A 19,726-nucleotide genomic window follows, 5' to 3' on the forward strand; every position below is an offset into this window, starting at 1 on the left:
CTGCTTCTGGGATTCGGACTCTTGCACTCTGGGCCCTGCATTTCTTAGTCCAGATGAGTTGTCTGATTCATGAGCATGGGTGGCAGAGCCCCTCGACCTTTGTGCACATTGCCAGGGCATCGCCATTGCTCACAGGAATGTGTCTGTCCAGCAGTGCTTGCCTTAGTGTGAAAGTAGCAAGGAGGGGTTTTCTGGAAGGTTTGGAAGTTCCCCTGAGAACAAATGAAGCATCTTTTTACTTTTGTTTTGGAAATGAGGAAGCATGTTTTCAAAGTCAGCACCATCTCCCACACTGAAACCACAGACCTAAACAGATTCCCCCAAACTCACAGCTTTCTCAATCTGTGACCATCTCTCCATTTCTTCCTGGGGGGTGAAACTGCCGTTTTGACTTCTCCAGACTCTAAGGAGCTCAGCAGTTCTTTTTTGACTGTGGGAGTCCAGCCCTGTGGGGTCTAAGAATGAATTAATCCTGGTCCACTCCTGCTTAGACTTCCTTTCCAGGTCTATTATTTGAAAGTGGCTGAGTAACATAGCTCCTGGGGGCTAAAGTGAGGCCTCAGGCCTCCCCAGCTCACACCAGCCACTCCTGCAGGCAGCCGGCAACCCCAGATCCTTGTATGTGACAGGAACCATGGGCAGGCACATCCCAGAGAAGGGTGCATTCCCAGCCCTCTCTTTACCCGCAAGGAAGAGATTTCTTAAGTGTTGCTTTAACAGGTTGATGCAAAATAAATAAACAGAAAGGGAAGGAGAGGGAGATGGATGGTTTTCAGTAAAGAATGGTGCAGCGGCCAGCAGTTGGAAGGGAGCTGGTGGGCAGGAAGTTTCCCACCTAAGCAGTTGTGACAGGAGTATTAACTGGGAGCCCAGAAGGCAAGCACAAACGCAGCACAGTGAGGACTGCCAGAGCACATACCGGGGCTGGAAAATGTGTGTCTGTCAAGATAAAATGGTGCATTATGTTTGCACCTTCCCATGAACTGAGCCAAGAGTGTCTTTGAGGTGCCTTCTTCCCAGCCCTGGCCAGTTTGACTCTGCTTCAAATGAGCACAGGCCTCTGCTTCAGGAGGGCAGCCTGCCCTGCCTCTCACTGAGGCTAATAGTTGTGTGCACGTAGCCGGTGGGCCCCTGGAGACTCACCCCTGCTTTTGGAGAAAGGTTTTTATTGCCTTATCTAATATGAGGCTGATTCCTTTTAAGAACACACGTTGACTAGACACTGCTGATGTGAACCTCGCAGAGTCATCATAGGGAGGGCAGTGGCTCAGGGTGGGGAGTCTTTGTCACTAACAATTAAAGAAGGGATGGCCCAGGGGAAAATTGAAACGGGGCTGGAGGGAGATGGGAAAATAAGCAAATGTCTCTGAAACATCCCCCGTGTGTCTGGCACAGTGCCTAGCCCCTTACGTCTATATTTTTTTCATTCCATCTTCTCCCCAGCCTTTTGGAGTGGATATATTTATCCTCATCTTACAGATGAAGAAATTGATGCTCAAAGGGGTTCAGCAGCTTGCAATGTCACAGAGCTAAGAAGGAGAGACTAAGATTCTGAGAGAGCATAATGGAAATAAAAATGGTGCTATTGAAGGAAGAAAAAAAATGTGTTTTGTGATATTTGATAGAATGATGCTCCTGCTCTTACGTGGGCAAGAGATAAGGCCTTCCAGCCATGTGTTGATTCACTCTGTGGCTTTCACAAAGCACAACAACTTGCAGTATCTCTGTTTGCCAGTCTGTACAAGCAGACATAAGTGCCCTTCGCTTATCCATCTGAAACACCTGAACGTCTCTAAATGAATAGAGAGACATGAGTGGGAGCGACACAGCGGTCCTTCTCATGTCCTTCGAGTGATATTTTCTTGTCTGTGCCATCCCCACCCAGGTATGACTTTATCGAGATTCGGGATGGGGACAGTGAATCCGCAGACCTCCTGGGCAAACACTGTGGGAACATCGCCCCGCCCACCATCATCTCCTCGGGCTCCATGCTCTACATCAAGTTCACCTCCGACTACGCCCGGCAGGGGGCAGGCTTCTCTCTGCGCTACGAGATCTTCAAGACAGGTCAGTGTGGTCACACGTAGGGGCGGGGAGATTGGCGTTTTAGAGAAGAAGGAGGGACAGCACCCAGTGGGCTGAGGCACTGGGTAAGAGTGACAGTGTCATCCAGCTTGAGCACGGTGAGCGGTTCAAGGTGAACCCAGAGACATGCCGAGAAGAAGAGCCAGCTCAGGTTATCCACTAGCTTAAGGGGGCAGACTGCAGAATGCGGGGGCAAAGCAGCCATTGTTTGTGGTATTAGACAAATAGAAAAACACTTCTTGAAAGAATCTGATTTTTGTATGCTTTTTAAAATCAAAATAGTCTTCATGGGAAAAAGCAAAACTCTGATGACTTTCTCACGATTACTTCATGGTCTAATGTCTTTATTTGGAACTACATGGGACTGAGGACATAATCTTTTCATTGTTTGGAGTCTCTATAAAGATCTTGCCATGACCTCCCAAATGGGGTCACACCATAGCTTTTAAATTAAAATAAGGCTTAAAGCAGGCCACCCCATTTCTCCAAGCCAAAGCCATCCCTTGGTAGGCCATATTACCACCTCTGTCCATTGAACCCCTACTCTCTAAATGCCAATGAACTTGACTCCCTGAAAAGTAATCAAAAAATAGCAGAAAAAGAGTCAGAGGGCACTGCACTTGCTCTAAGTTGACTGCTTGATTTCCATCAGGTCCCCCGTAGATTACTTTAAGGCCTGAGACTATGGACCAGTGCTCATTTCCAAAACTAAATGCAGCAGACTTCTATTCACAAGACCCCGCTTCATCAGCTACACTCACACTCTGCCGGTGGTGTGTCCTCTTCTGTGATGTGTGGAGCTTGTTATCGCGAGGCTAAGGGAAGCATGTCCTCCAGTCCTCCCCACCCACCGCCCACTCCCCTCCTCAGAGGCTCGCCTTCCATCTATGTGTGTGTCTCCCCTCTGCCCCCAGCAGCCTAAGCTTTACAACTCGTGGATGGAGTCTGGTTCAAGGGGAGACTGTCAGCCTTGTCATCAAGAGGCCCAAGACTGGCGCCTGTTGAGTTCAGTGTGAGGGGAACTATTCATATATATTTTCTTTTTCACTAAACAGTTCTTGAAAGGAAGTGGTAGCTGCTGAAAGCACTTTTTATATCCACTCTGTCTAAATATTTGTCGGATTTGTCTGCCCGAGAACAAGAACGTGGAATCAAATGAAGGGGTGGGGCCGAGGGGACCGTGTCGTGCAAGAGTGGCAGCCCAGGCTGCTGCAGGGCACAGGTCCCAAGAAGGTCTGTCCGCCTTGGGTTTTCATGCTCCTGAGTGTGGTGAAGTCACAGGGGCTGACGATCTGTGTGTCCAGTGGCTCAAGCTGTTTGAAGCCCCTGAGGAGCTTGATCCATATTCCCCTGAGTCTTGCGCAAAATTCAGATCAATGCCACCAGCACCAGTGGAACATCCTCTGCTGCCGAGCAGCGGGGAGAATAAAATAGAAAGAAACAAAAGAGGGTGCTTGCTCTCTTCGGGTTGGAGAGGCAGGTGTGCAAACCCTTTGCACGTGACAGACTCGCAGGCAATGTTATTGGATGAGTATGTATGTAAATTGAAACGAAAACTATGATATGAGACAGAATGAATAAGTGCAAAGTAAAGGTACAATTGACATGTGGTGGTTATGAAAATGGGGGAGCAGTCGAGTGGCTTGGCAATCAAGGGGCTCCAGAGAATCTATTCAGTAGCAAGGTCCCTAGTGCTAATGCTGCCACTCGGCTGCACCGTGCTGGCCATGAAAGGAAAACAGCTCCAAGCAAGATCTTCCAGGAAGATGGCCAAGGGAAGTCAGAACAAGGGTGAGCAGGGCCGTGAAAGCTCAGCCTTGGTCTCACACCACCCAACTTAGTATTTCACAAGGCATCATGCTACATTCTCCAGAAAGTCATGGGAAAAGTCAATGTTCACTCTATCCATCATGCAAATGTGAAAGGAGGATATTAAAAGATACAACATGTAGGAGGGTGTCATAATTCAACATTGCTGTCTCGAGGACATGCTGAAGCAGGATTTCAAATGGAGCAACAAGTCTGTGAACCACCTGGCAACAATGGTGCCAGCCAAGGGATGGCTTCGGCTTGGAGAAATGGGGTTTCCTGCTTTAAGGATTGGGGTTGCCTAGTGGAGAGATGATTGTGAGAGAAAGCCCTGCCAACAACAGCCACACTCCTGGCAATGTGAGAGAGCAGATGAGAGCCCAGTAGACTTCTCAGGGCCACTTGTACCTGCCATCATACCCACCTGCTACTGGAAGAGCAACTCTCCACATGAAAGTCAATCTTACATATGCCAGGCTCGGTGGCTCATGCCTGTAATCCCAGCACTTTGGGAGGTTGTGGCAGGCAGATCACCTGAGGTCAGGAGTTTAAGACCAGCCTGGCCAACATGGCGAAATCCCGTCTCTACTAAAGCTACAAAACTTAGCCGGGCATGGTGGCACGCACCTGCAATTCCAGCTACTTGGGAGGCTGAGGCAGGAGAATCGCTTGAACTCAGGAGGTGGAGGTGGCAGTGAGCTGAGATCGTGCCATTGCACTCCAGCCTGGATGACAAGAGCGAAATTCCATCTCAAAAAACAACAACAAAAAAGTCAACCTTATATGAAGTACAGAAATGTGCAAGGGAGCAAAATTCAAAACAGAGAAGTTTAGAAAAATGAGCATTCATGCAGGTGCCATGTCCTATACCCACATTTCCATTGTTGGAGTCAGGAGAGAAAATATACAAAGTTTACGTCATCCACAGAACATGAAAGAAATGGGTGGACATGCTGAAGAAATCCAAACAAACACAGCTATGTTTGCTAGTCGGATTCATAGAGAGGAAGAAGCGGGAAAAACTGTAAACACAGATATGCAAATAGCCATACAGAGGGCTCTAGAAGCCTTCAGTGGGACATTATCCTGGTGAGCCTCTGCTGCAGGACCCACAGTGTGAGTGCTGACCAGGGCATGTGGCTGGCGTGGAAGGTTCATGTCTGCCCTAAGTGAAATGGTTTATAAAAGATTCTGTATGTTACCAGACTGTCTACATTTAAAAGGGTAAGTCAGAACAACTCATAAATTTAAAAGATCTCAAATCAAGATATCGTGAGAACAGAAAAAAAAAAAAAAAGAGGAATTTTTAAACGTAAAATGTCACGTTGTAAACAAAATTAGTGGAAAATGTGTGTGTGTGTTTGGTTTTTTCCAGAAGCCCCTTTAACCATAAGTTCAAGATCAGGTTTTCTTTCCTGTTTGCTTGTGACACTTCAGAGAGAGACATTTCTGGGGTCATTCACAGAGGTAGAGAAAACCCGGAGTGCCTACTGCCTCCACTTCCTGAATTCAGGAACTGAATTCACCTTCTGCTGGAAAGGCAAACTCAGCTTCCAGTAAATCCACCGTGTTTTAAATGTCTTGATACCTGTAGATTCTTCTGCTTGCAGCGTTATTGTAAAATTCACAGTGGAAAAACGGAGTGGGCATTTTTCATAGCAGTCCTTTCCTATGAAATCATTCACTGCAACCCAAATCCCCCAGCTTCTGTGTACGATCTTAGCCTTGAGTGGGCTTGAGTATTTGTTGACTCGAGTTCTTCGTTTAACCTTTAAACCTTCGAAGACATCTCGGAAAAGGATCTTGGATAAGGCAGATGTCTGCAAGAGCCAGCTTCTGTCTCCTTTTCTGAGACCTCTTCTTGGCATCTGCTATTCAACTGCTTTTGTGATGCCGCAAACAGTGAGATGGTACGATTAGAGATGAATGCATGATGTTAATAGACAGGTTTGATTTTTCTGCATAAAAACAGACAAAACTGGACAAAGGTTTTCCCACTGCCTTCAAAATGAGTCAAAGTATATACTCATTTATAGCCATATATCAGAAATGCAGGAACTCAAGACCCTGGGAACTATGGATACTTTTGAATTTCACGTTCTCCAAGTCTCTCCTAGACTCAGTAGATGTCCATCATGGAAGCACTTGTGCCCCACCTATGACAGGAACCAAAGAAAGATTCCACCAGAAAATTCCCCACTCCCGGGGGGGTGGAGATTCCCCTTGCCTTCTAAGGGAATAACAATAGAGCAAGCTCTAAGAGGGCATGTCAGGATGCTCTTTCTAGCTCTCAAGCAAGAAATGAATAGAGAGTTAATTTCCTCCAACCATGTGTGAGGCTCAGCTGAGTGGCCTGCATGAAGAATGCTGCACAGCAGCCATAAACTCTAACCTTTTCAAAATTCCTCTTGGCCCCCTGAAGACCCGCCAGCTGGCTTGGCTTTGCTGAATTGCCTCATCCCGGACCATTGAGGAGGCCCTCAGGAGTCTGAAGCCCAATCATAAACAAAGCTGGGGGAGGCGGCCCCAGCTCATCCCGCCAGGACTAGCTGCCCATTGAAAACTCTGGGCCTGCCCTGCTGCTGCCATGCATATGAATGATGGGGTGCAGAGCCTCTGAGATTCGCTGCTTAGAGCCTCCACAGAACCCATGCAAAGGTTAGCCCTTGCCCTCGTGTGTTCCTAGTCCCTACCCTGCCAAGGCACAGCACAAGGTGGAAAGTAGGAAGTGATGGATGGATAGATAGGAGATACTGGAATTTTCTGTCTGGTGCTGAAGAAAGTTGCAACTCCTCCATCCCCACTTATTTGCATGGCACTTCTTCCAAATCAGACATTTGCCTCTTTCCAGAAAGCTGTCATCAATAAAGAGACTCAACAAGAGGCCTCCTATAGGAGCTGAGGATAAAGACATCGCCGCAGGCTAAGATCAGTGTATTGACATCACCTAGTTATATTTGAGTGTGAGCCCCAGAGGACACTTCCTGCCAGTAAACACCTAGTTTATCGAGTATTTCTGGTGGGTTTTTTTTTTTTTTTTTTTAAATGCTTAAGAGTGGCTATTATCCTCCTCAAAAATCCTGCTTCCTTTTCTTCTTTTAAAATCTGAACATAATGAGTGAAATCAATTCTAATTGTCCAGTATTTCCATTCGTTGCGTGAATGTGCACGAGCTCGTGCTCCATGGGTCCATTGGTCTGGGTTGCAGTGCTCCTGGGACCCATCTGTGGTGCTGCCCTGGCAAATGGTGGCTGGGTTAAAGCACAACAAGGACCCTTTTAATATGACTCCACCTAGAGGCATTCAGAGATAGGGTGGCTGCAATCCTCTTATGAGCTCCTGTTCCTGTTCCTGCTGCCATCCAAGTTTGCACCAGGATGCGAATGTGTGCCGCATTTAATCAGGATGCCTCCATGCATCCCAAGAAAGCAGACACAAGAGCTCAGGAGAGAAACAAGGCCATCCACACCACAAAGGAGCCAGAAGCCTTCCAAATGTCAATGCACTGCTGCATTTTTCCAAACTTGTTGCCGGAGCGGCCTTTAACATCCCCAACGGCCTGCTGTGATCCACCAGCTAAAAACATCGATTGTTAATTGTCTGACCACTACAGAGCAGCTCGTTTTAATATAGTCATGACATGAATGAGACCCAAGCTCCCCTTTGCCCCTCCCCTGAGGCACCTTGGATCTTGGAGGGAGAAGGGGGCACTTCGTTGGCTGTGGTACAATAGGGGCTAGTGTTGAGGTCAGCAATAAATAAGGGGTAACATTGTTTTCCCTGCTGGCAATCAGCAAGCCTTCCTTAAGGATTGAAATAACTTACATTTCTGGAGTGAGCAGCTGAGTAACTGAGAAAGAAGACTCTGTTCCTTTTCAAGAGAATCCCTCTCTCTCTCTCTTTCTTTATCTCTTTCTCTCTCTCTCTCTCTCACACACACACACACATACACACACACTTCTCTCTACCCCTACCCAATTCCTCAATTGCTGCTCTCACTCTGATATGTAGAGCAAGCCAGCTGTGCCTCCCTAATTTATGAAGGCTTGAAACGTGCATGTGAAGAGTATGTTGCTTCAAGGGCCACTCCAGTGGCAACAAAACCCTCAAGAGTAGGGGGATTTGGGCCCAAACATTTAAATAACCCATGTAACAGAGGCCGCGAAGAAAGGCATCTTCTTCCCAGTGCTACAGTTGTCTTTTACATACAGGCTCTGAAGATTGCTCAAAAAACTTCACAAGCCCCAATGGGACCATCGAATCCCCTGGGTTTCCTGAGAAGTATCCACACAACTTGGACTGCACCTTTACCATCCTGGCCAAACCCAAGATGGAGATTGTCCTGCAGTTCCTGATCTTTGACCTGGAGCATGACCCTTTGCAGGTGGGAGAGGGGGACTGCAAGTACGACTGGCTGGACATCTGGGATGGCATTCCACATGGTGAGTGATGTCATGAGGCATTCTTCAGTAGCTTGGCCTTTGCCTGTTAATTGCTTTAGTGATGATAAAGAGGAAGACAAAGACTTCAAAGCTCCTACGAGTTCTTATATGACCCATGGTGACTTTCTCTTCTTCCCCTTCACTAAGGATAGCTTGAGAGAAATTACAGGAAGGCTGTCTACTTTCTTGGAAATATTTCTTTAGAAAAAGATAGGAGACTAAGTAGATACTTGGAAAGGATGAGAAAACTTATAGATAGTGTTCATTTCTACCCCAAATTGTCAGGATAGAAGGTGGCTTGATGGCTAACCCCTCTGACCAAACAGAAGGACTCCGAGCCAGACTGGCCGGGCTTAACTCCTGGCTCTGCTACTCACCAGCTGTGCAACCTTAGACAGATTACTTACCCTATCTGTGTCAAGTTAGCTGCTATCGTCATCATTATTGTTACTATAATTTTAAAATTATTATTAATATAGTCATAAATATTGAAAAGGTACATCACCCAAGGCTGAGAGCCACCAGTACTTCACAGGTGAAGACCAACATAGATCCTGGGTCTAATCAGGACTGGAAAGGAACAAATCTTTCACTTTTGTAGTCATTCTAAGTATCTTCTAATATAAAGGAGACATGATGACTAAGCAAGAAGAGCAATTTCATTTCCTGGGTAAAGCACAAGACTTAGTCAGAAAACTTGGGTTGGAGGCCCAGCTCTGCTATTTCCTAGCAGTGTGAATAAGGAAATCACATGCACTCTCCAAACTTCAGTTTCTTCCTCTGTAGAATAGACATCGTAATGATGCCTTTCCAGCTCATCTTCCAGGCCACTGAGAACAGAATGAAGCCAGTGAAAGCGGCCTGTACCTTTTTGATGAAAAAGTGAAAGTGCTATTTAATGTGCAAGAAAAATATTAGCCATTGTTCTTGAAACATATCTTTGGTTTTTATGGCAAGGTGTACAAAGTGATGCTCCACTGAATAAAATGCAGTGAGGGGAAGGGAAAACAGAGTGGAAACCAAGTTTGACATTTTGATTTCCACTGACTTCTCTTTGTCTTGAATGTCCAGTTGGCCCCCTGATTGGCAAGTACTGTGGGACCAAAACACCCTCTGAACTTCGTTCATCGACGGGGATCCTTTCCCTGACCTTTCACACGGACATGGCGGTGGCCAAGGATGGCTTCTCTGCGCGTTACTACCTGGTCCACCAAGAGCCGCTAGAGAGTGAGTTGGCCGATTAGGAACCTCTGTCCTGTCTTTCCACCAGGGCTGTAAGGGTGTACAGGTGAAGAGAGGCTGAGCTCTATGAGACAGAAGATGGGAACTCCATGGAATTTATGGTGGCATCTGAGTTTAGAGGCGCCCACATCCTCTTGCCAGGAAGAGGTTGATGAGAAAAGAACACATGTCAATCTGGGTGCTTATTTCTTTAAAAAAAAAAATATATATATATATGGAATAAGAATTAGTTATTTTCAGGGCAAGTCATGGCACCATCTCATACCTCAGTTTCCTCATCTATGAATGAAAGAGAGGTTAGTTAGGATGCTCTATACAGGGTCCCTCCTCTGCTAACATTTTTTTAGTCTGTAGCCATTTTTTTCCCCTCTCAAAATCTCAGGGGCCATTGTCACAAAACTGAACCATTTTAAACCTCTCTCTGTATTTTTTGACATTAACCATCTCTGGGCCTGGGTAATGTTTTCCTGACTAGATTGGTACAACTGCTTAGACTTGGACTCCACACGTCCACCAGAGATAGTTTGTGGAGCTTTTACTATGTGCCAGGCACCAAGCAAGGAATTAAAAACTGTCACTCTGACTGCAGCTGCTGTGGGACTTGCGGTCCCTCAGCACTGAGCAACATCTTCAAATCAGCTGCTCTTGGACATGTGTTTCAAATGTGCTGCCATTTCTACTTAAAGACCCAAACGATAACTTTTTTTTTTTTTTTTTTTTTTTTGAGACAGTCTCTCTCTCTCTTGCCCAGGCTGGAGTGCAGTGGCTCGATCTCAGCTCACTGCAACCTCCACCTCCTGGTTTAAGCGATTCTCGTGTCTCAGCCTCCCAAGTAGCTGGAACTATAGGCATGCGCCACCATGCCCAACTAATTTTTGTATTTTTAGCAGAGGTGGGGTTTTGCCATGTTGACCAGCCTGGTCTTGAACTCCTGGCCTCAAGTGCTCTGCCTGCCTCCGCCTCCTCAAATGCTGGGATTATAGGTGTGAGCCACCATGCCCAGCCCCAAATAAGTTTCAAGACTAAAGAAGCACTTTTAAGAATGCTTCAAGCTGTGGAAATCCTGCCCTGATTGCACACAACTCACCATATATATAACTACAGACACAGCAGCCTGGCCTGCAGGAAGGTTGCTGGGTTTTGCATTTGTTTTTTCATCAAAGAGCCTCTGAAGATTGAGTGACAAAGAAACAGTGTGGCAAATTGCACCAGGTCCCGTGAATGGCCAGTGCAGTCACAGAGTAAAGAATAGGCTGATACCTGATAAGGATTGCTGGCTGGCCCATCTTAGACACATGCACACACCCGTATCGATCTGTGTTCATGGCATTCATGGAAGGACAGCAATGCAACTGACAGCACAAGGCCAGAATAAGTGACTGCTGGGTCTATTTGTCCAGACAGGTGGTGCAGGGGAATAGAGAGTGACATGCATGTGCTCATGGAGAGGTTTCCCAAAGACAAGTATTCATGCTTTGTAATGTCTGTCTTCTGTGCCAGAACTCACAGGACAGTTGAGTGAAAAAAGAAAGAAGCAGAAGTGCCTCCTGGGTGTTTATTAATAAAGCAGGCTTTCCACGATGTATCAGCTCACCCGAATCGCCACAAGTCTATCTCACATTTACCTGTATTGCAATAATGGTGCATCTGGCATCTGTAGCCTGCAGCACTAACAGTTTTTGTGCTTTAAATTATATTTTTAATTTGTATGATGATTCTGTTATTTATCCATAGTCTGATTTCTTTTAGGTCCCATTTAGTTTCTTTCAGACCCAGAGGGGTTGTTAAGCTCTATGACTTGGTGTAGTTGTTTTTAAAACATGAGCATATAATTAGGGTCTGTTAAATGAGGAAATGCCTGCAAGGACTTGTGCCTAGAAGGGAGGCAACATTTGGGGAACCCCGGGGTATGAGGTTGGAAGGCCTAACTCTGCATTTGACCATCTCCTTTCCCCAGACTTTCAGTGCAATGTCCCTCTGGGCATGGAGTCTGGCCGGATTGCTAATGAACAGATCAGTGCCTCATCTACCTACTCTGATGGGAGGTGGACCCCTCAACAAAGCCGGCTCCATGGTGATGACAATGGCTGGACCCCCAACTTGGATTCCAACAAGGAGTATCTCCAGGTACTTGTGCAGATAGCAGAGGATGTGCAGAGTGTGTATGTATTGCTGGAGTAGGAGGGTAGCTCCTCAAATACAGTGGACAGAGGACACAAAGAAAATAAACACAGCATACATGAGAACTCCACTGATTCATTCATCCAAACAGATGTGTATGCCACGCACTGGTTTACATGCTGGCATACACTGATCGGAGGGAGCCTGCCCCCGCCCTTGTGGAGATTACTGAGCCTGGGAGGAATTGTTTGGCCAGGATGCTGTTTGCCCTATCACTATAGATATTCGAGGAACATTCTATAAGCTGTTTGAATCTTCCTCATTCTTGGCACAGGGAGGCATCAGGGACATGGGGGGCATTCTCCTAAGGGCAGGTTTGTTGAGGTGCTAACTGCGCATGACAGTTTCTCATGATCTTTGCTATTTGGAGACAGCCCTGCCAGGAAGGTTTTGCACAGAGCTATCAGAAGAACACATGGGAAAATGTCACTACCAGGAACGGAACTCAAGGCGTCCAGATGCTCGGCAGCATCTCTTCAGACCATTGTTTGCTTTATTCTGAATAAAACTTGCAGCTCATGTTGAGTAATCTTCCCGCACTGCACACTGCTCCAGTTCTCATCCCCTGGGAAGAAGTAAACAGGGGAAAAGCAAGCTACTAGTTCCACACCAGAGCAGTGACTGCTTTTATGACACATGTAAGACAGCCTTGTGACCCACTGACAAGCCTGTCCTAGCTCTGATGCGACACGGTGACCTCTGCTCTAAGAAGGATGTTGCAAAGCAGACAACAGGAAAGGGAGAAAGACCACTTAGAAACTCCAGGGAGTCCACAGAGGTTCTAACAGCAAGCCCTGGGGCCATTTGTCATTGTCTCTCCTCTCTGCCTCTCCAAAAACCATCTCCTCTCAGCCTGCAAAGCTTCCAGAAAGTTCTTTATAACTGGCATCCCCTATCTTTGACCTTCATCTTATACTTTCTCCTATTGCCATCCACCTGTTTCTCATACGTGTAGATGGCACTGTGTACTTATTTGAATGTTTAGTAATGCTGAGCACATTGTAGGTCACCAATAAGTGCTTACTGAATTGAATTTAGCCAGTGTGTGCTAGCTACATTTTGGTCACATGGAGACTGCCATTCAGAAACACCATGGCCAGCAAAGGAATGACATCCAGCAATTTCCAAATGGGTTTGGCATTGTGGGAGGGGAAGTACCTTAAAATGTTGGCCATCCTCCTCATAGAGCAAAAGGTCAGGCCTTGGTGCATAAGCCTAATTGCTTGGGCAGACTCTACATGCCCTTTGACCCCTTAGTGACCTGAGCAACTAAATACACAATGGAGGGAGAGGGTGTGGGGAGGGGATGCCTCTATGAGTGTGACTTTTGGAACTAGGGCATTGTAAGTGAATTGGACAGTAGAGTGGAGTAGATTCAGCCTTATTTCTTTAAAGCAGCATCTGCTTCCACAGTCCAAGGCAGGCCTTCCTTTACTAAGAAGGGATTATAGTTCTAGATGTTCAATGATTGAGAAAAAATGAGTGTTGTCCCTTCATATTTGCAAAAGAGAGAAAAAAGAAAACCTAGCTTTTCAAGGTGTCTGATTTAGTGTAAGATAATGCAAGTTTAATTGTCCAATAGAATTGCAAACTGATACTAATTACAAGTACGTCTCAGCGAATCACAGATACAGGTTGGGAGAAAAGTCTAATGATTGCATCCTTTGGAAAACAACAAGACACTGCCCTATGTTGGGAATGGTGGTCTCTTACTCCTGCCCTCTCTTCCCCAGGTGGACCTGCGCTTTTTAACCATGCTCACAGCCATCGCAACACAGGGAGCGATTTCCAGGGAAACACAGAATGGCTACTATGTCAAATCCTATAAGCTGGAAGTCAGCACTAATGGAGAGGACTGGATGGTGTACCGGCATGGCAAAAATCACAAGGTAAATCCATGATCCTACCTTAAAGGCACATTGGACCAGGGCAGGAGGGATGGGATCAGGGGAGCTTTAAGGCGACCTCCTGCAGGACAGAGAGCCTTGTGTAGTGAGGCTCAGATAATTGATGGAGGCAAGGGTCGTGCTGGCCTTGAAAATCTTCTCTCTTAGGCTAAAGCGATTGGAAAACACCGTTTCTCTGACAGCCCGGTTGCTGTTGCATCTTGCGCAGCAGAGAGAGAGCGAGCTTGCAGAGTGTTCTCTGACTTCAAATGAAGGAGAAAATGCGTCCCCAGTCCGCTTCTCCCCACACAGGATTCACTGAACATTTATGGCCTGAGTCCCTTCCACATGCTGGGTTAACAATCACAAAACCACATGACACTACAGTTCAGGAGTTACGGAGCTCTGGAAATGAAAGGGCACAAATCCTGAGAGGGAATCACAATGTCCCACAGAAGAAAGAGGACAATAAATAATGAAGAGAAATTCAGTTTGTCGGGGATGGGTTCTGAACTGGCAATCATGCTTAGCGGCGAGGCATTGAATTCTCTCTGCTGGCGTCTCCCGCGTCTGCGGCTCCCGGAGGTGTGGTCTGTGTGGGTGATGTGGGGCTTTTGTTGTATACATATGGATAAATGTCTGGCACTCCACTTTCTAAAGACACATGACATTCTGGGTCTGCAGCTGGCACGGGCGATGTGGGGGCTATATGTGTATATACACAGCACGCTCAGCACATAGAGGCTTACTGCAAACAGCCAGGGGCTTGTGTGGGTGGGATTGCGGTATCTGTGATGGGAGCACAGGGCATGGTGCCCCCTGCAGAGCAGGAGCTGGCACAGAGGTCTGGAAGGAGAGTGTGATGTCCGGGAGATTCCCAGGGGCTGCCTCTCCTTCCCTAAAAGGGAGGTAGGGAGGGAGGAAGCGGGTCTCTCCTGTAGCGTTCCAGTTCCACCAGGCCCTGGTCTGTTAGGGTGTGAATTATCAAAATGGGTCACATGTGGCCAAGCCTAGGGAGGCCAAAGATCTTTTCCAAAGGGAATCTCCTCAGCCCCATCACTGCCCCAAGGCAGCTTGCTCTGTCTGGTGCAGCTGGAAACCTTAGACCCAGAAAATTCTGAACTATGACGTTGGCAGCCTCACTTGGGAAACGGGAAAAGGAGTAGATTTTTTAAAAATTGAAAACACCATAGTAATGGGGTACCACTCATCTGAAAACCATGGCTTCTGGATATTACCAGGTATCTCACAGACATGCACACAATTGCCCGATTTCCATGATAAAGATTGTGAGGTACTTAGTAATTGAAAGATGTGCCCGGCCAGGTCTGGTTTCCCACTGACTTGGTTGCAGGAAGACTTGCCAAGCATTCGTCGGGAATGGCCAGCCTGAATTGGCACTGGGTGCCAGGAGCTTGGGGGCTGAGACCTGGTTCCACCCCAGCCTTTTCAATGATAAACTGGTAGATCTCCAAAGCTCAGCTAGCAGACGAGTGCCAGAAGCCAGGCAGGGGTGACCCCCGGGGAGAGGAGTGGGGCTCACCTGACTGTCTCCCTGTCCAGGCGCAGTGACTAAGCAGCGCGGGCCTGGAGGGATACTGTAGCATAAGCTGTTTTAAAAGCATGCAGATGGACCAGGATGCTATTTAAAACATCATTTGTAGGAAATCTGCTTTTGGAAATACCTTAGCACTGCACATTTTCATAGAATGCTGTCCTCCTTGGCTTTATCCCTGGTATTCATTCTTCAGGAAAGATATTCCTGAAATTGAATTTAGCTTTCTGGTTTTCAGAATTATTTTTCTCGACTTTTTCATAGTGGATACATTCTCTTTTGCCTCCTCTTTCCCCACTTGGCTAGATTTCTTTCCCCAGAAGCCAAGGGGTAACTTGAGAGTTTTTTTGTTTTTGTTTTTGTTTTACTGAATTAGTCCTGCCCAAATAAACGGAGTTGGGGCAGAGGAAAAGCCCTTTCTCTTCCGCATTAGAAATGCCTCCTCTGTGTACTTAGAAGGAGGCAGGAAAATGGAGAGCCTGCCAAGTAGGCATTGCCCCACTCTCCAAGCTCCTTCACCCCACTGCGGGTGTGGTGGGCGCCCAGGAGGCTTTCCTTGTCTCCCCTGCAAGGATGGTCTCAGCTGCCCCTTCATTAGCAGATCTTTCGTTCAGATATCTGTATTTAATGTGCAGAGTCCCCCTCATTCACGGTGCGTCAGCGCAGCTCTCCGGGCTGTTGGGGTTGAAATAGTTGAGTGAACCATGCCAAATAGATTTGTCAAGTCTGCTGCAGTTTGATTTGATACCATGGGGGAGGTGGGGGTTGGGGAGGGGACTTGGGGGCCGTGGAGGAAGAGGCTTCATCCACGCCGAGTACCACCACTGAGTTTCTCTTTGTAGCCGCTGGATGGTGAGCACTGTGCCCAGCTAACGGGTGCTAAGTGGCGGGCTTGAAAGTGAAATTCAGACAACAGGAGTTAGCAGAAAAGCAAAGCAGAGAGGAAGGCAGCCACCGGCTCTGCTCTGCTCTGCAGTGCAGAGGGAAGGTTTGCAAATGCCTTCCCAGTGTGCAGGGAAGGAAGAGGGAATTGTGACATTTGGGACAGAAATGTGGGAACTCGATTTCAACTCCCTGGTCACTGTCAACAGCAATGCAGCATACCAAAGAACAGGGAATTGGGGAAGGCAGAGAAAAACAAGATTAATGAGCATGCAAGGTGGCGGGGGAGGGCTGTGCTATGTCTTTGCAAAACACTGTTTACAATGTGGACCCAGACTGGGCTGAGGCAAGGCCTAGGCCTCTGAAAGAATGCCTTCCTTCTTGCTGCCAGGGGGTGAGGGAGACTAAGGAACTCTTTTCCAGCCTCCCCTAGCCAGGGAGCAGCCTTTTCTTGGTCTCCTCCCATCCAACAGGTCATCATGAGGTCGCCTGTGAGAAAGTGGTCAGTCACCCTGTTGCTGGGGCATTGCAAACATCCCCCTGGCAAATGCAGCCTGGTTACACAGGCCACATGCACAGCACATCCCAAATCTTTATCCAATTCCACATGCCATAAATATGGAACCTATGATTCTCATATAGGGCGGGCCCGCCTTATGTATATTTATGGCATAACCACAAGGCAGAGAGCTCATCTGCCTGATGGAACCCATATCCAACCCACGTGCTCCCTTAAATTATACAAATTGCTTTGCATACATTTCTTTAGAAACCACAAGCAGAAATTACTGCTTTTGGTTTCCCCAGCTATATTAGTAACACCCCAGACGCAGACATGGCATTGTTAATACAACAGTAGAAGGTTCATGTATGTTTACATAATTATAGGCACAATTATGCACATACATACCAAGAGGGGCACATGGAGAGCGATAGGAAGAGCTCAGAGGCACAAGGTCATAGTCAAGGTCCTGCCCTCCTGAGATGCTGATTCCATGAGTCTGCACTGTGGGGATCAGCTATGCCTGGGGAATAGAACCACAGCTGGTGACAAGACAGGGGAGAGAGACTATTGCCCTTTTTTGTCTAGGCAAAAGCCCTTATCTTCAGTTCCCCCTCATTCGGTAAATGTGGGGATCTCCCTTGTTGACATAGCTCTGGTTAGTCACAGTGTTTCTGGGCTATTCTGATGTATTTGGAAGAAATTTGGGCTAAAAGAGAAAGTCTGTAGGGTGCCAAATGCACGCTATTGGCCAGATCAAGGATGGATGGGGGGAGATAGGGATGAGGTAAGACTTGGGTCCAATAATTTTCAGAATTACCCCACAAGGAGTGGAAGGAATGCACTGAGCTCATCACATTAATGTAAGGATGACCTCCAAGGGACTCAGAAAATCCTCAGGCACCAGCTTATTCACTAGAGAATTTCACAGAGTTTCACAACTGTGGAATTGAAGCTCTTAGAGATTAAGTACCTTGCTGCAGGGACTAGGAAACTGGAGCCTTCATGGACGGCGCCTGGTCACCAGACTTGGATGTCCAGGCTGGCGCTCTCCACAGTCTGGCCTAGGCCTTACTCTTCATCTTGAGGGAACTTGGCTTCCTACATGTTCAGTCCAAGGACTGACAGGCACACATTTTCCCGGAAAGCCTCCTCTCCAGTGAAGTTCTGTGTGCAGGATGAGCCTGGACGTGGCTTAACCCACTAGGCTCATTGCTGTGGAGCTGGGCCCCACGACAGAATCATGAGGATGGGGAGTTGAAAGGAGTTGCCATTTATTTGATTTGGCTACCTCCCTTCAAAACAAATAAACACCCCATTTCAAAAATCCTCTGTCTTGTATTTATTTTCTAAATTAAAATAAATCATTTTTAAATCAGAGACTTGGGAGGAGAGAAAGAGTGGTGTCAGAAAACCAAACCCCCAAATCAGTTGGCTAACAGCTAGAGGCACAGGATGTCTATTTTCAGACCTTCTTAAACAGGGCACTGCATGACCCTGGAAACGTCTCTTAGTGGCTCCAGGCCTCAGGGTTTCCACCCAGTCCAAATGGAGTGGCGCTGCGGCTGCTATCGGCAAAGCACCTTGAGATCTGCAGATGGAACGCTCTCTGTGGATATAATTAATGGAGGAGACCCACAAAGCTCTTCTTGAGCAGAAGCAAGTTATCAATTTAAAAAGTAAGAAGGCCCCATGGGATATTTATGGGCCTCTTTAAAATCATAGGCCTGGAATGGACCACGATAAGTCATCCAGACCTTTCCCTGCATCTGATGGGGCCTGCACTGAGCTGCCTCAGATAAATGTCATCCATATCAGCCTCATTGTTCTCTTAGGGATGCAATTATGCCTCCACTTGATCATTTAAGTTTTCAGAAGAAACCTTTTTTTAAAAAACCTCCTGGCAGATGATGGGCTTCCCCTTATTCCTTTTGTGGTGGTAATTTTGTTTGTTGTATATGAGATTAGGACAATGCCTCACACTGTAATGGGCACCAGCCTTCAGAAGTCGTGGCTAGAACGGCGTCATCGAACCATGGTTGTGTGTGCTCTGAAGGGGGCTGATGCCCCTTCCAAGTTCAAGTCCCTCAGTGTATCTGACCCTCTCAATTAAAATGGAGAAGAATCCAGTGCCCTAGGTAATTAAGTTTGTCCCTTATCCATTTGCCATGGGATGAGCTCAGACCTTTAGCCTCTCCACTTAGGAAGCTCAGGGGAAAATTTCATTATACAGAAGCTTGAACCTTTTCTCTATCAGGCTTCCGTGGCCAGCGTCACCCAGCTCCCGTGGGTGCTGAACTGTCTCCAATAGCTGAGGCGCGCCTCCCTGGCGCTGATAGCCTTGACGTTAACCTCCCAGGTCCCCGCTGTGCACAGAGCCAGTGACAAGCAGCACATAGAGGGCATGTGGAAGGGTGCTGTGATTTTGCTTGGGCTGAGGAATCATGTTCCTTGCCCCAACCCCAACTAATGTAGGTAAGCACTGGAGTGAAGCCCTCACCTGGTAGATTGTCCCACTCTCTGATGTCACCTTGTCCCTGCTCTGGTTTGCAGAGCCTCCACCGGAAGAGGCAGGCAGGTGGCAGAGGTCTCTGGAACCTCACTCCCTGTTCCTTCAATCTCTGCCCACCTGGGAGTTAAAGGCGCCTCCTTAAAAAGCCCAAACATCTGTGTTAGGAGGTTTCCAGGGGTGAAGGGCCCACCCCACCCAGCTATAATGTCCTAGAATGTCCAAGTTTCTCTTTCCGTCTTCCTAGGAGGACATTGGCCATTCCCCCCAAGCCCGCTCCTTGCTCTGATCCTGTGCTCCTCTCCCGCCCGCTGTTCTCCTGCCCCACCCCTGAGCTGCACTCCTCCCCCTCCTCCTCCCCGAAGCGTTCCTGTCTCAAATCCTGAAACCCTAATCCTGTTAGTATGCTGTGTTCCAGGGCTCAGCGTCTCGATGGGGGTAACATAATCCCGCAGTAAATCTAGCGGGCCCCGCAGGCCCACACAGATGGGGATGCGCACATCCCCGCCCCCCAGAACACAGCCGCCCCTGCGCCTGTCTCCTCCTTCGTGTAGGAAAGTTGCCTGATGACAAAAACAGCCCGAAAGTGAAGGAGGATGAGAGCAGAGGTCATCAGAGTCCTTAATGCGCAGT

General features: G+C 47.5%; 1 protein-coding gene across 6 annotated transcripts in view; it reads left to right on the forward strand.

Moving 5' to 3' along the window:
* The window catches only part of NRP2 (neuropilin 2), a 116,305-nt gene that overhangs the window by 32,059 nt on the left and 64,520 nt on the right, over positions 1-19,726 (forward strand). For all 6 annotated transcript variants that reach the window (XM_015110774.3, XM_002799025.4, XM_028831018.2 and 3 more), the window contains exons 3-7: positions 1,886-2,067; positions 8,106-8,336; positions 9,408-9,563; positions 11,536-11,705; positions 13,493-13,648. In XM_015110774.3, coding sequence (XP_014966260.1) covers positions 1,886-2,067; positions 8,106-8,336; positions 9,408-9,563; positions 11,536-11,705; positions 13,493-13,648 — 895 coding nt within the window. The remainder of the gene's footprint in view (positions 1-1,885; positions 2,068-8,105; positions 8,337-9,407; positions 9,564-11,535; positions 11,706-13,492; positions 13,649-19,726) is intronic.

The sequence above is a fragment of the Macaca mulatta genome, chromosome 12 (genome assembly GCF_049350105.2).
Source record: "Macaca mulatta isolate MMU2019108-1 chromosome 12, T2T-MMU8v2.0, whole genome shotgun sequence".
In the NCBI taxonomy this organism is placed as follows: Eukaryota; Metazoa; Chordata; class Mammalia; order Primates; family Cercopithecidae; genus Macaca; species Macaca mulatta.